Raw genomic sequence first — 14874 nt, forward strand, 5'->3', positions numbered from 1 at the left:
CAGTGGCTGCTGGGCGGTCTGGCTGGCTGCCTGCTGGGCGGGCGGCGCTGGCGAGAGAGCACTTCCTCTGAGCTGTCTGCTCAGCTCCCTCGCGTGCCGCAGAGTGAAGCTGGGAGCCGAATATGACGTCATATTCCGGCTCCCAGCCTCACTCTGCGGCGCGCGAGGGAGCTGAGCAGGCAGCTCAGAGGAAGTGCTCCCTCGCCAGCGCCGCCAGGCTTATCAGTTTTAGCCGCGAGGCAAACAAGGCATTTGCCCTGGGCGTTTGGGGGCGGCTTTTTTTGCCGCCCCCTGGAAAATGCCGCCCAAGGCAAATGCCTTGTTTGCCTTGCGGCTAAAACGTCCCTGCACACACTACATTCACCACACATTCAAACACATTCACTATACAGAGACACTGCGTCTAATACACACACTACATCCACTACAGACACTGCATCTACTAAACATATTGCATCTAGTAAACACAAACACTACATCCACTGCACAAACACATAGAAACATAGAAACATAGAATGTGACGGCAGATAAGAACCATTCGGCCCATCTAGTCTGCCCAGTTTTCTAAATACTTTCATTAGTCCCTGGCCTTATCTTATAGCTAGGATAGCCTTATGAAAAGAAAATGTTACTTGCGCTTTCTCCTTAATCCCTATGTATATTTAGACAAATGGAGGTCATTTAGTTGCTCCAATGGCCATTGGAGGGATGCCCGCCTGCCAACGTCAAGGCAGACCCCCCTAAGCGGGTCCTAACACTGACCCTTCAGCCTGCTTCCTTGAGCTTCTGGCAAAGATATCTCTAATGAGACAGAAAGGGGTATTTTTTATATACACCCCTTTACTTATTAACCCTTAATAGGGAACACATGGGATGGGTAGCAGCATTGTAACCAGGCTGTGTGATACAAAGTAAATACAAATACAAAAAGAGAAGTCCTGCGCTTAAGCAGCAAGGACTACAACACACATCAGCCCCAATATATAGTAAAAACCAAAGAAAAGAAAATGTTACTTGCGCTTTCTCCTTAATCCCTATGTATATTTAGACAAATGGAGGTCATTTAGTTGCTCCAATGGCCATTGGAGGGATGCCCGCCTGCCAACGTCAAGGCAGACCCCCCTAAGCGGGTCCTAACACTGACCCTTCAGCCTGCTTCCTTGAGCTTCTGGCAAAGATATCTCTAATGAGACAGAAAGGGGTATTTTTTATATACACCCCTTTACTTATTAACCCTTAATAGGGAACACATGGGATGGGTAGCAGCATTGTAACCAGGCTGTGTGATACAAAGTAAATACAAATACAAAAAGAGAAGTCCTGCGCTTAAGCAGCAAGGACTACAACACACATCAGCCCCAATATATAGTAAAAACCAAAGAAAAGAAAATGTTACTTGCGCTTTCTCCTTAATCCCTATGTATATTTAGACAAATGGAGGTCATTTAGTTGCTCCAATGGCCATTGGAGGGATGCCCGCCTGCCAACGTCAAGGCAGACCCCCCTAAGCGGGTCCTAACACTGACCCTTCAGCCTGCTTCCTTGAGCTTCTGGCAAAGATATCTCTAATGAGACAGAAAGGGGTATTTTTTATATACACCCCTTTACTTATTAACCCTTAATAGGGAACACATGGGATGGGTAGCAGCATTGTAACCAGGCTGTGTGATACAAAGTAAATACAAATACAAAAAGAGAAGTCCTGCGCTTAAGCAGCAAGGACTACAACACACATCAGCCCCAATATATAGTAAAAACCAAAGAAAAGAAAATGTTACTTGCGCTTTCTCCTTAATCCCTATGTATATTTAGACAAATGGAGGTCATTTAGTTGCTCCAATGGCCATTGGAGGGATGCCCGCCTGCCAACGTCATGGCAGACCCCCCTAAGCGGGTCCTAACACTGACCCTTCAGCCTGCTTCCTTGAGCTTCTGGCAAAGATATCTCTAATGAGACAGAAAGGGGTATTTTTTATATACACCCCTTAACTTATTAACCCTTAATAGGGAACACATGGGATGGGTAGCAGCATTGTAACCAGGCTGTGTGATACAAAGTAAATACAAATACAAAAAGAGAAGTCCTGCGCTTAAGCAGCAAGGACTACAACACACATCAGCCCCAATATATAGTAAAAACCAAAGAAAAGAAAATGTTACTTGCGCTTTCTCCTTAATCCCTATGTATATTTAGACAAATGGAGGTCATTTAGTTGCTCCAATGGCCATTGGAGTGATGCCCGCCTGCCAACGTCAAGGCAGACCCCCCTAAGCGGGTCCTAACACTGACCCTTCAGCCTGCTTCCTTGAGCTTCTGGCAAAGATATCTCTAATGAGACAGAAAGGGGTATTTTTTATATACACCCCTTTACTTATTAACCCTTAATAGGGAACACATGGGATGGGTAGCAGCATTGTAACCAGGCTGTGTGATACAAAGTAAATACAAATACAAAAAGAGAAGTCCTGCGCTTAAGCAGCAAGGACTACAACACACATCAGCCCCAATATATAGTAAAAACCAAAGAAAAGAAAATGTTACTTGCGCTTTCTCCTTAATCCCTATGTATATTTAGACAAATGGAGGTCATTTAGTTGCTCCAATGGCCATTGGAGGGATGCCCGCCTGCCAACGTCAAGGCAGACCCCCCTAAGCGGGTCCTAACACTGACCCTTCAGCCTGCTTCCTTGAGCTTCTGGCAAAGATATCTCTAATGAGACAGAAAGGGGTATTTTTTATATACACCCCTTTACTTATTAACCCTTAATAGGGAACACATGGGATGGGTAGCAGCATTGTAACCAGGCTGTGTGATACAAAGTAAATACAAATACAAAAAGAGAAGTCCTGCGCTTAAGCAGCAAGGACTACAACACACATCAGCCCCAATATATAGTAAAAACCAAAGAAAAGAAAATGTTACTTGCGCTTTCTCCTTAATCCCTATGTATATTTAGACAAATGGAGGTCATTTAGTTGCTCCAATGGCCATTGGAGGGATGCCCGCCTGCCAACGTCATGGCAGACCCCCCTAAGCGGGTCCTAACACTGACCCTTCAGCCTGCTTCCTTGAGCTTCTGGCAAAGATATCTCTAATGAGACAGAAAGGGGTATTTTTTATATACACCCCTTAACTTATTAACCCTTAATAGGGAACACATGGGATGGGTAGCAGCATTGTAACCAGGCTGTGTGATACAAAGTAAATACAAATACAAAAAGAGAAGTCCTGCGCTTAAGCAGCAAGGACTACAACACACATCAGCCCCAATATATAGTAAAAACCAAAGAAAAGAAAATGTTACTTGCGCTTTCTCCTTAATCCCTATGTATATTTAGACAAATGGAGGTCATTTAGTTGCTCCAATGGCCATTGGAGTGATGCCCGCCTGCCAACGTCAAGGCAGACCCCCCTAAGCGGGTCCTAACACTGACCCTTCAGCCTGCTTCCTTGAGCTTCTGGCAAAGATATCTCTAATGAGACAGAAAGGGGTATTTTTTATATACACCCCTTTACTTATTAACCCTTAATAGGGAACACATGGGATGGGTAGCAGCATTGTAACCAGGCTGTGTGATACAAAGTAAATACAAATACAAAAAGAGAAGTCCTGCGCTTAAGCAGCAAGGACTACAACACACATCAGCCCCAATATATAGTAAAAACCAAAGAAAAGAAAATGTTACTTGCGCTTTCTCCTTAATCCCTATGTATATTTAGACAAATGGAGGTCATTTAGTTGCTCCAATGGCCATTGGAGGGATGCCCGCCTGCCAACGTCAAGGCAGACCCCCCTAAGCGGGTCCTAACACTGACCCTTCAGCCTGCTTCCTTGAGCTTCTGGCAAAGATATCTCTAATGAGACAGAAAGGGGTATTTTTTATATACACCCCTTTACTCATTAACCCTTAATAGGGAACACATGGGATGGGTAGCAGCATTGTAACCAGGCTGTGTGATACAAAGTAAATACAAATACAAAAAGAGAAGTCCTGCGCTTAAGCAGCAAGGACTACAACACACATCAGCCCCAATATATAGTAAAAACCAAAGAAAAGAAAATGTTACTTGCGCTTTCTCCTTAATCCCTATGTATATTTAGACAAATGGAGGTCATTTAGTTGCTCCAATGGCCATTGGAGGGATGCCCGCCTGCCAACGTCAAGGCAGACCCCCCTAAGCGGGTCCTAACACTGACCCTTCAGCCTGCTTCCTTGAGCTTCTGGCAAAGATATCTCTAATGAGACAGAAAGGGGTATTTTTTATATACACCCCTTTACTTATTAACCCTTAATAGGGAACACATGGGATGGGTAGCAGCATTGTAACCAGGCTGTGTGATACAAAGTAAATACAAATACAAAAAGAGAAGTCCTGCGCTTAAGCAGCAAGGACTACAACACACATCAGCCCCAATATATAGTAAAAACCAAAGAAAAGAAAATGTTACTTGCGCTTTCTCCTTAATCCCTATGTATATTTAGACAAATGGAGGTCATTTAGTTGCTCCAATGGCCATTGGAGGGATGCCCGCCTGCCAACGTCAAGACAGACCCCCCTAAGCGGGTCCTAACACTGACCCTTCAGCCTGCTTCCTTGAGCTTCTGGCAAAGATATCTCTAATGAGACAGAAAGGGGTATTTTTTATATACACCCCTTTACTTATTAACCCTTAATAGGGAACACATGGGATGGGTAGCAGCATTGTAACCAGGCTGTGTGATACAAAGTAAATACAAATACAAAAAGAGAAGTCCTGCGCTTAAGCAGCAAGGACTACAACACACATCAGCCCCAATATATAGTAAAAACCAAAGAAAAGAAAATGTTACTTGCGCTTTCTCCTTAATCCCTATGTATATTTAGACAAATGGAGGTCATTTAGTTGCTCCAATGGCCATTGGAGGGATGCCCGCCTGCCAACGTCAAGGCAGACCCCCCTAAGCGGGTCCTAACACTGACCCTTCAGCCTGCTTCCTTGAGCTTCTGGCAAAGATATCTCTAATGAGACAGAAAGGGGTATTTTTTATATACACCCCTTTACTTATTAACCCTTAATAGGGAACACATGGGATGGGTAGCAGCATTGTAACCAGGCTGTGTGATACAAAGTAAATACAAATACAAAAAGAGAAGTCCTGCGCTTAAGCAGCAAGGACTACAACACACATCAGCCCCAATATATAGTAAAAACCAAAGAAAAGAAAATGTTACTTGCGCTTTCTCCTTAATCCCTATGTATATTTAGACAAATGGAGGTCATTTAGTTGCTCCAATGGCCATTGGAGGGATGCCCGCCTGCCAACGTCAAGGCAGACCCCCCTAAGCGGGTCCTAACACTGACCCTTCAGCCTGCTTCCTTGAGCTTCTGGCAAAGATATCTCTAATGAGACAGAAAGGGGTATTTTTTATATACACCCCTTTATTTATTAACCCTTAATAGGGAACACATGGGATGGGTAGCAGCATTGGAACCAGGCTGTGTGATACAAAGTAAATACAAATACAAAAAGAGAAGTCCTGCGCTTAAGCAGCAAGGACTACAACACACATCAGCCCCAATATATAGTAAAAACCAAAGAAAAGAAAATGTTACTTGCGCTTTCTCCTTAATCCCTATGTATATTTAGACAAATGGAGGTCATTTAGTTGCTCCAATGGCCATTGGAGGGATGCCCGCCTGCCAACGTCAAGGCAGACCCCCCTAAGCGGGTCCTAACACTGACCCTTCAGCCTGCTTCCTTGAGCTTCTGGCAAAGATATCTCTAATGAGACAGAAAGGGGTATTTTTTATATACACCCCTTTACTTATTAACCCTTAATAGGGAACACATGGGATGGGTAGCAGCATTGGAACCAGGCTGTGTGATACAAAGTAAATACAAATACAAAAAGAGAAGTCCTGCGCTTAAGCAGCAAGGACTACAACACACATCAGCCCCAATATATAGTAAAAACCAAAGAAAAGAAAATGTTACTTGCACTTTCTCCTTAATCCCTATGTATATTTAGACAAATGGAGGTCATTTAGTTGCTCCAATGGCCATTGGAGGGATGCCCGCCTGCCAACGTCAAGGCAGACCCCCCTAAGCGGGTCCTAACACTGACCCTTCAGCCTGCTTCCTTGAGCTTCTGGCAAAGATATCTCTAATGAGACAGAAAGGGGTATTTTTTATATACACCCCTTTACTTATTAACCCTTAATAGGGAACACATGGGATGGGTAGCAGCATTGTAACCAGGCTGTGTGATACAAAGTAAATACAAATACAAAAAGAGAAGTCCTGCGCTTAAGCAGCAAGGACTACAACACACATCAGCCCCAATATATAGTAAAAACCAAAGAAAAGAAAATGTTACTTGCACTTTCTCCTTAATCCCTATGTATATTTAGACAAATGGAGGTCATTTAGTTGCTCCAATGGCCATTGGAGGGATGCCCGCCTGCCAACGTCAAGGCAGACCCCCCTAAGCGGGTCCTAACACTGACCCTTCAGCCTGCTTCCTTGAGCTTCTGGCAAAGATATCTCTAATGAGACAGAAAGGGGTATTTTTTATATACACCCCTTTACTTATTAACCCTTAATAGGGAACACATGGGATGGGTAGCAGCATTGTAACCAGGCTGTGTGATACAAAGTAAATACAAATACAAAAAGAGAAGTCCTGCGCTTAAGCAGCAAGGACTACAACACACATCAGCCCCAATATATAGTAAAAACCAAAGAAAAGAAAATGTTACTTGCGCTTTCTCCTTAATCCCTATGTATATTTAGACAAATGGAGGTCATTTAGTTGCTCCAATGGCCATTGGAGGGATGCCCGCCTGCCAACGTCAAGGCAGACCCCCCTAAGCGGGTCCTAACACTGGCCCTTCAGCCTGCTTCCTTGAGCTTCTGGCAAAGATATCTCTAATGAGACAGAAAGGGGTATTTTTTATATACACCCCTTTACTTATTAACCCTTAATAGGGAACACATGGGATGGGTAGCAGCATTGGAACCAGGCTGTGTGATACAAAGTAAATACAAATACAAAAAGAGAAGTCCTGCGCTTAAGCAGCAAGGACTACAACACACATCAGCCCCAATATATAGTAAAAACCAAAGAAAAGAAAATGTTACTTGCACTTTCTCCTTAATCCCTATGTATATTTAGACAAATGGAGGTCATTTAGTTGCTCCAATGGCCATTGGAGTGATGCCCGCCTGCCAACGTCAAGGCAGACCCCCCTAAGCGGGTCCTAACACTGACCCTTCAGCCTGCTTCCTTGAGCTTCTGGCAAAGATATCTCTAATGAGACAGAAAGGGGTATTTTTTATATACACCCCTTTACTTATTAACCCTTAATAGGGAACACATGGGATGGGTAGCAGCATTGTAACCAGGCTGTGTGATACAAAGTAAATACAAATACAAAAAGAGAAGTCCTGCGCTTAAGCAGCAAGGACTACAACACACATCAGCCCCAATATATAGTAAAAACCAAAGAAAAGAAAATGTTACTTGCACTTTCTCCTTAATCCCTATGTATATTTAGACAAATGGAGGTCATTTAGTTGCTCCAATGGCCATTGGAGGGATGCCCGCCTGCCAACGTCAAGGCAGACCCCCCTAAGCGGGTCCTAACACTGACCCTTCAGCCTGCTTCCTTGAGCTTCTGGCAAAGATATCTCTAATGAGACAGAAAGGGGTATTTTTTATATACACCCCTTTACTTATTAACCCTTAATAGGGAACACATGGGATGGGTAGCAGCATTGTAACCAGGCTGTGTGATACAAAGTAAATACAAATACAAAAAGAGAAGTCCTGCGCTTAAGCAGCAAGGACTACAACACACATCAGCCCCAATATATAGTAAAAACCAAAGAAAAGAAAATGTTACTTGCGCTTTCTCCTTAATCCCTATGTATATTTAGACAAATGGAGGTCATTTAGTTGCTCCAATGGCCATTGGAGGGATGCCCGCCTGCCAACGTCAAGGCAGACCCCCCTAAGCGGGTCCTAACACTGGCCCTTCAGCCTGCTTCCTTGAGCTTCTGGCAAAGATATCTCTAATGAGACAGAAAGGGGTATTTTTTATATACACCCCTTTACTTATTAACCCTTAATAGGGAACACATGGGATGGGTAGCAGCATTGGAACCAGGCTGTGTGATACAAAGTAAATACAAATACAAAAAGAGAAGTCCTGCGCTTAAGCAGCAAGGACTACAACACACATCAGCCCCAATATATAGTAAAAACCAAAGAAAAGAAAATGTTACTTGCACTTTCTCCTTAATCCCTATGTATATTTAGACAAATGGAGGTCATTTAGTTGCTCCAATGGCCATTGGAGTGATGCCCGCCTGCCAACGTCAAGGCAGACCCCCCTAAGCGGGTCCTAACACTGACCCTTCAGCCTGCTTCCTTGAGCTTCTGGCAAAGATATCTCTAATGAGACAGAAAGGGGTATTTTTTATATACACCCCTTTACTTATTAACCCTTAATAGGGAACACATGGGATGGGTAGCAGCATTGTAACCAGGCTGTGTGATACAAAGTAAATACAAATACAAAAAGAGAAGTCCTGCGCTTAAGCAGCAAGGACTACAACACACATCAGCCCCAATATATAGTAAAAACCAAAGAAAAGAAAATGTTACTTGCGCTTTCTCCTTAATCCCTATGTATATTTAGACAAATGGAGGTCATTTAGTTGCTCCAATGGCCATTGGAGGGATGCCCGCCTGCCAACGTCAAGGCAGACCCCCCTAAGCGGGTCCTAACACTGACCCTTCAGCCTGCTTCCTTGAGCTTCTGGCAAAGATATCTCTAATGAGACAGAAAGGGGTATTTTTTATATACACCCCTTTACTCATTAACCCTTAATAGGGAACACATGGGATGGGTAGCAGCATTGTAACCAGGCTGTGTGATACAAAGTAAATACAAATACAAAAAGAGAAGTCCTGCGCTTAAGCAGCAAGGACTACAACACACATCAGCCCCAATATATAGTAAAAACCAAAGAAAAGAAAATGTTACTTGCGCTTTCTCCTTAATCCCTATGTATATTTAGACAAATGGAGGTCATTTAGTTGCTCCAATGGCCATTGGAGGGATGCCCGCCTGCCAACGTCAAGGCAGACCCCCCTAAGCGGGTCCTAACACTGACCCTTCAGCCTGCTTCCTTGAGCTTATGCCTATGCCTTATGCCTATCCCACGCATGCTTAAACTTCTTTACTGTGTTAACCTCTACCACTTCAGCTGGAAGGCTATTCCATGCATCCACTACCCTCTCAGTAAAGCAATACTTCCTGATATTATTTTTAAACCTTTGTCCCTCTAATCTAAGACTATGTCCTCTTGTTGTGGTAGTTTTTTTTCTTTTAAATATAGTCTCCTCCTTTACTGTGTTGATTCCCTTTAACACACACTACATCACTGTACACACACTACATCCACTACTTAAACACACTCTGCGTTCACTATACACACTCTGCATTCACTGCACAAACAGTATCTATTTATGCCAGGTAATAAATAATAATTAAAAAAAAAAGAAGAAAAGTTATATGGTACTAATATTGGTAGTAATTCTAATTCACTTCCACTATACACACACCACATTCAGTCCTGCATCATTGTCAGCGGACTAGGTAGGAGTCCTGCATTCACTACACTGACACCCACTCTGCATTCATTACACTAGGGTCAGGGTGGGGAGGGGGGCCAGCCTCCTACCCTGGGACTGTGGGCCCTGTGATAACCCATGTTGAAAAGTACTGTTTCTGCCCCTTGGACTTTTAACTGGAACAGATTCAAACATGTGGTGGTGGCCATCTTAAATTGTCCAGCAGTGTTTTGCCGTCGAGTGTATGGAACTGTTTTGGGACCATGTGCACGGTGGGGAACAAATAAGACTTCCAGAAAATTCCTGAACCCCTGAACCGATCTGGGTGAATTTTGGATATGTTGTTCACCCAGATCGGGGCTATCAGGGGATGTGACTTTGTGGGGTTTGTGGGTATGTTGTTTTTTGGGGTACTTTTGGGGGTTTGCAAAAATGCTTAGAGTTAATTGAGTTAGTCCATTGTTTTCGTTAATTATATATCACAGGCAGAGGGGAGGGATTGTGTACACTGTATGGGAGTGACTAAATATAAAACTTGTTGTTCCTGTGTCCCTGTGCCCCACAAGGTCCATCTGGGTGGTAACCTTGTGGGGAAAACTGTATAAAAGACCAAGCTGTTCAATAAACCCCTTGAGATCTGTTGAGTTCCTGTTTTACCCTCAACATAAAGTCTCATCTCATGTGTGAGGGAAAAAGATGCATCTACCCTGGGAATTGCTACATCACTATACTCCCCAGTGATTATAATCACTAAGCTCTTTTAAGAGCTGTTCCTGTTTGACTCTCTGGAGGTTCACCCACTGGAACCCGGAGCCTCGTCGTAGGTCCAGGGTGGGTAGGAGATGGTGAATTCCCAGCCAAGCTGTAACGCTGGACGTGGTGTCTGGTGGAGTGCTTGGAGTCCTTGGTGAGCACTAGGAGCGTCCGTCGGCAGAGGTACCCAACCGTGGTACAGGAAGCTCCGTTACAACTGGTGAGACCTCACTTGGAGTATTGTACGCAGTACTAGAGACCGTATCTCCAGAAGGATATTGATACTTTAGAGAGAGTTCAAAGAAGGGCTACTAAACTGGTTCATGGATTGCAGGATAAAACTTACCAGGAAAGGTTAAAGGATCTTAACATGTATAGCTTGGAGGAAAGACAAGACAGGGGGGATATGATAGAAACATTTAAATACATAAAGGGAATCAACACAGTAAAGGAGGAGACTATATTTAAATGAAGAAAAACTACCACAACAAGAGGACATAGTCTTAAATAAGAGGGGCAAAGGTTTAAAAATAATATCAGGAAGTATTACTTTACTGAGAGGGTAGTGGATGCATGGAATAGCCTTACAGCTGAAGTGGTAGAGGTTGACACAATGAGGGAGTTTAAGCATGCGTGGGATAGGCATAAGGCTATCCTAGCTATAAGATAAGGCCAGGGACTAATGAAACTATATAAAAACTAGATGGGCCGAATGATTCTTATCTGCTGTCACATTCTATGTTTCTATGTTAGTTTTGGCATAATATATCCTAATATATTATCTTACCCTTCATATCACGCTCACGAAGCGTCCCACCCATTGTCCCTTTTCACTACATTTCCCATCTATTAGATGTCCATACGTGACGTCACTCCTTCGGTAACGCCCACTTTCGATCGTTACCATTTTTTAAGGTTTTACATTTTCGTTTTCTTATTATAATAGTCACCATGAACAAAGCTTAATGCATATTTTAATATGTTATGTAATTGTACTATTTTAACTGTACATATGTAATATCATGGTCGCGACCACATGACGTCATTTTACCGCCAAATTCAAATTTTGTATTTATTTTACCCTATAGAAGTTCGTACTTGCCAGGTATGTGCTTGATTACCACTTGAAAAAGTCCATTGTGGGTGAAACGTGTTGTGGACTTATTTTATCATTACTAATGTCTTATTAAAGGTTTTGGTATCTTTTACTACCAATATTAGTAGCATATAACTTTTCTTCTTCAAGTTTTTATCTTCCCAGCGAGGACTTCACAAAGTATCCCTGGTGGGGATTATACCACCTACGCTGATTACACTGGGTTATCTGCTCAGGTAAATGTATTATCCATTTATTTATTCTCCTGGCTATATATATATTTTATACAGAGAGCACTATCCGTTACATATCCTGCCGACAAGATACGTACTGGCCTATATCTTCCATCATATCCCTGAAGTGGGGGAATAATACCACTGCAAGCGCTTCACACTAGAGCTGGTTTTAAGCTCTGTCACATGTGAGTATGCCAATTTGGATTTCCTTTTCCCTAAGCTTTTAATATATTTTAAACATATTGCACTATTGGAACTCTTTTCTTCTTTTTTATGTCCATGGACTTCAACTATCTGGAAGACATATTCACCTGGAGATAAAGGCAAACTCTTATAGACTTACCTATACGTTTATACCTCATTTGGGACATTTTTGGCTTGTCAATTTTTACGCATATATGATTTTATATCATTTTACTGACCACGTATTATCTGTTTCACTCCATAAGACAACTGGAGTACTGATTTATCCCTAACCTCCTGGCGCACCTTTTGTTTTGTATTGTTGTTTGTCCTTAGTGGGTTTATAGGAGAGACCATTTAGGTGTGCTGCCTCCCCTTAGCGCTATTCCACCCCTTGTTTTTGTATTACTCCAATGATGGCCGTGTATTATACCAATGATGGCAGTGTATTATTCCGAGTATTACTCTAATACAGGCTGTGTATTACTCCAATGATGGCCGTGTATTATACCAATGATGGCAGTGTATTATTCCGAGTATTACTCTAATACAGGCTGTGTATTACTCCAATGATGGCCGTGTATTATACCAATGATGGCAGTGTATTATTCCGAGTATTACTCTAATATAGGCTGTGTATTACCGTCAGTACAGGTTTGCAGAATATTTACCGGCTGACGATGCAAGGGCGGTACGAGCTAATGTTGGAGATGGAGCACATGAATGGATTGAGAGTGTACGCTCAGTATCAAAATTTCAGCCTCTCGCCCCATGCCCTGAATGCAGAGAGCGATGGATACAAGCTACATGTCGATGGTTTCATAGACGGAGGAGCAGGTAAATAGGAAATGACCTTGCCACAGACATGTTACGGACGCTTGGCTTCCCCTAAAACACATTCCCCATGACAACTTGTGTAATACTTGCGACAACAACACTCAAACTATTTTAAAGTACATTTCAAGAAGCGGTGGCAACGGATTTGCAAACGATCAGCTAAAGTAACCACATTTCCATTCAACTAATTTGGAGACAGTATCTAACTGTAAATTAAGCCAATTATTTGCACCACGGGTGTCATCTTACCGTGCTCTCTGTAGTAGTAACTTATATACACAACGGAACGGTTACAGTGAAATAGAATAAATACGTGTGTGTATATATATATATATATATAGAGAGAGAGAGAGAGAGAGAGAGAGAGAGAGAGAGAGAGAGAGAGAGAGAGATTGGAGATTTTTTTTAAATTAGTTGATTTTTTCCTATTGGTTTCCAGTTCACTACAATTAGGCATTTAGTGATTAAAGCCCAAAATGTTCCTGAAAACAGCACTTAAAACAGCACTTATACAGTGTTAGAGGGACCACCAATATCTCTTTTGCAAAAAAAAGGAAAAAGGTTTTCTCCAGGTGAGAGTAATTCCATATGGTGTCACATGACAAGAAAGAAATTAGAGTGAGCTCCCATGGCAGTGTTTTTTTGTTCTTAAATTGGGATAACAAACAAGCTTTCTTAATGTCAGTGTTACACGGTCTATTTAGATTTCTGCTCTCCCCACCCAAAGAAATAGAAAAATAAATACGGATTGCAGGACCACTCCGATTGAATGACAGCTAGAGGTGGCCATAGGAAGCAATGTAAATGCACGGTTTGCAGAGACAGGCTCTTTTCACCATAACCACCCCATTAAGCTGTAGTAGTTCTGGTGCTTAGAGTGTCCCTTAGAAATCATAATGTAATGAGTTAATTAGCCAACCTTGATTTTTTATTTTGTTTGCATTGCATATACAAGTTCCTTTGATGAATTTTATTTTTATATTACAGTCTGGCCCACACGTTCTAGACTGCTATGGGGCACAGAGCATTCTGACACATGTTCTTCTCAATTGCAGGTGATATACTGAGTGCTCACGTTGGGCAGATGTTTTCCACATATGACAAGGACGAAGAAGAGCATATTCAAAACTGTGCAGAGTACTATGGAGGAGGGTTTTGGTACGAGTCATTGGGCTGCGCTAATGCCCCACTCAATGCTCGCTACATGTCTCCTGATAGCGCAGGAACCCAACCATTTGTTGGTTTCTCCTGGAGCAATGATAGTGGCTTACCCCTAATCCTCAAGAGCAGCCAGATGAAGATGAGGAGACTTCAGGGTAAAAACTAGGACTCTGAAATTCTCCTAGAGTCAACCTGCATGGAGCACCATTATGCTAAGATTGTGATGATTTGTAATGGTTTCCTGCACATTTACATTCTAAGTTTTATTACATACACAAATTAATGAAGGTGGGGTTACAATGTACAAGAATCTACTTTTAATGAAAGTCAATAAATTGCTTTTCTGTTGCAAAACCACAGATTGTCTCACTCAGAAACAATGTTCTCGAGCTTTTGAGGAGCCCCATCACACGTGGATGGCAAAACTCTAACCTACAAGAGCTGTTAACCCCTTAAGGACACAACTTCAGAAATAAAAGGGAATCATGACGGAATAATTCCTTCATGTGTCATTAATGGGTTAAACAAACTGAGGTTGTCCCAATCATATACAAAGGGCCACTTTCAATCGGAGCCCAAACCCTACTAACACAAGTAGTTTCGAGGCTTCGTTGACTTGAGCAGAGAAACTTTAAAATAATGAGTCTTCTGCTTGAAAATGTAGAGTCTCCTGAGCTGGGGGGACAATGCCCAATGGTCAGCAAATTGCTCTGATTCATTTCATGTACTTTGACAGGTTGGTGCAATTGTTCTCTTACATGGAAATCAGCAAATTGCTCTTTTGGCAATACCAAAGACTGACCTGCTTATACTGCATATTCTGCGGCTGGCACTAGTGCTGGCTGCGCTCTCCATATAGAACGAGCTGTGCTTCATCATTACCCACTGCGAGTTATAGATGAAAATAGTGCAAATATTCCGCCATGTTAGATGTTTTGCATAACGAGAGAACATGCGCTGCAGGGAATTACCAGAGAGAGAA

At 42.5% G+C, this 14874-nt stretch overlaps 1 protein-coding gene across 2 annotated transcripts in view; it reads left to right on the forward strand.

The window, feature by feature from the left end:
• LOC134571036 (microfibril-associated glycoprotein 4-like) overlaps positions 1-14242 on the forward strand; it is a 44624-nt gene extending 30382 nt beyond the window's left edge. For both annotated transcript variants that reach the window (XM_063429079.1, XM_063429078.1), the window contains 2 exons: positions 12549-12731; positions 13787-14242. In XM_063429079.1, coding sequence (XP_063285149.1) covers positions 12549-12731; positions 13787-14058 — 455 coding nt within the window. In that variant the 3' untranslated portion in view covers positions 14059-14242. The remainder of the gene's footprint in view (positions 1-12548; positions 12732-13786) is intronic.
• The last annotated feature ends 632 nt before the right edge of the window (positions 14243-14874 follow it).

The sequence above is a fragment of the Pelobates fuscus genome, chromosome 8 (genome assembly GCF_036172605.1).
Source record: "Pelobates fuscus isolate aPelFus1 chromosome 8, aPelFus1.pri, whole genome shotgun sequence".
NCBI lineage: Eukaryota > Metazoa > Chordata > Amphibia > Anura > Pelobatidae > Pelobates > Pelobates fuscus.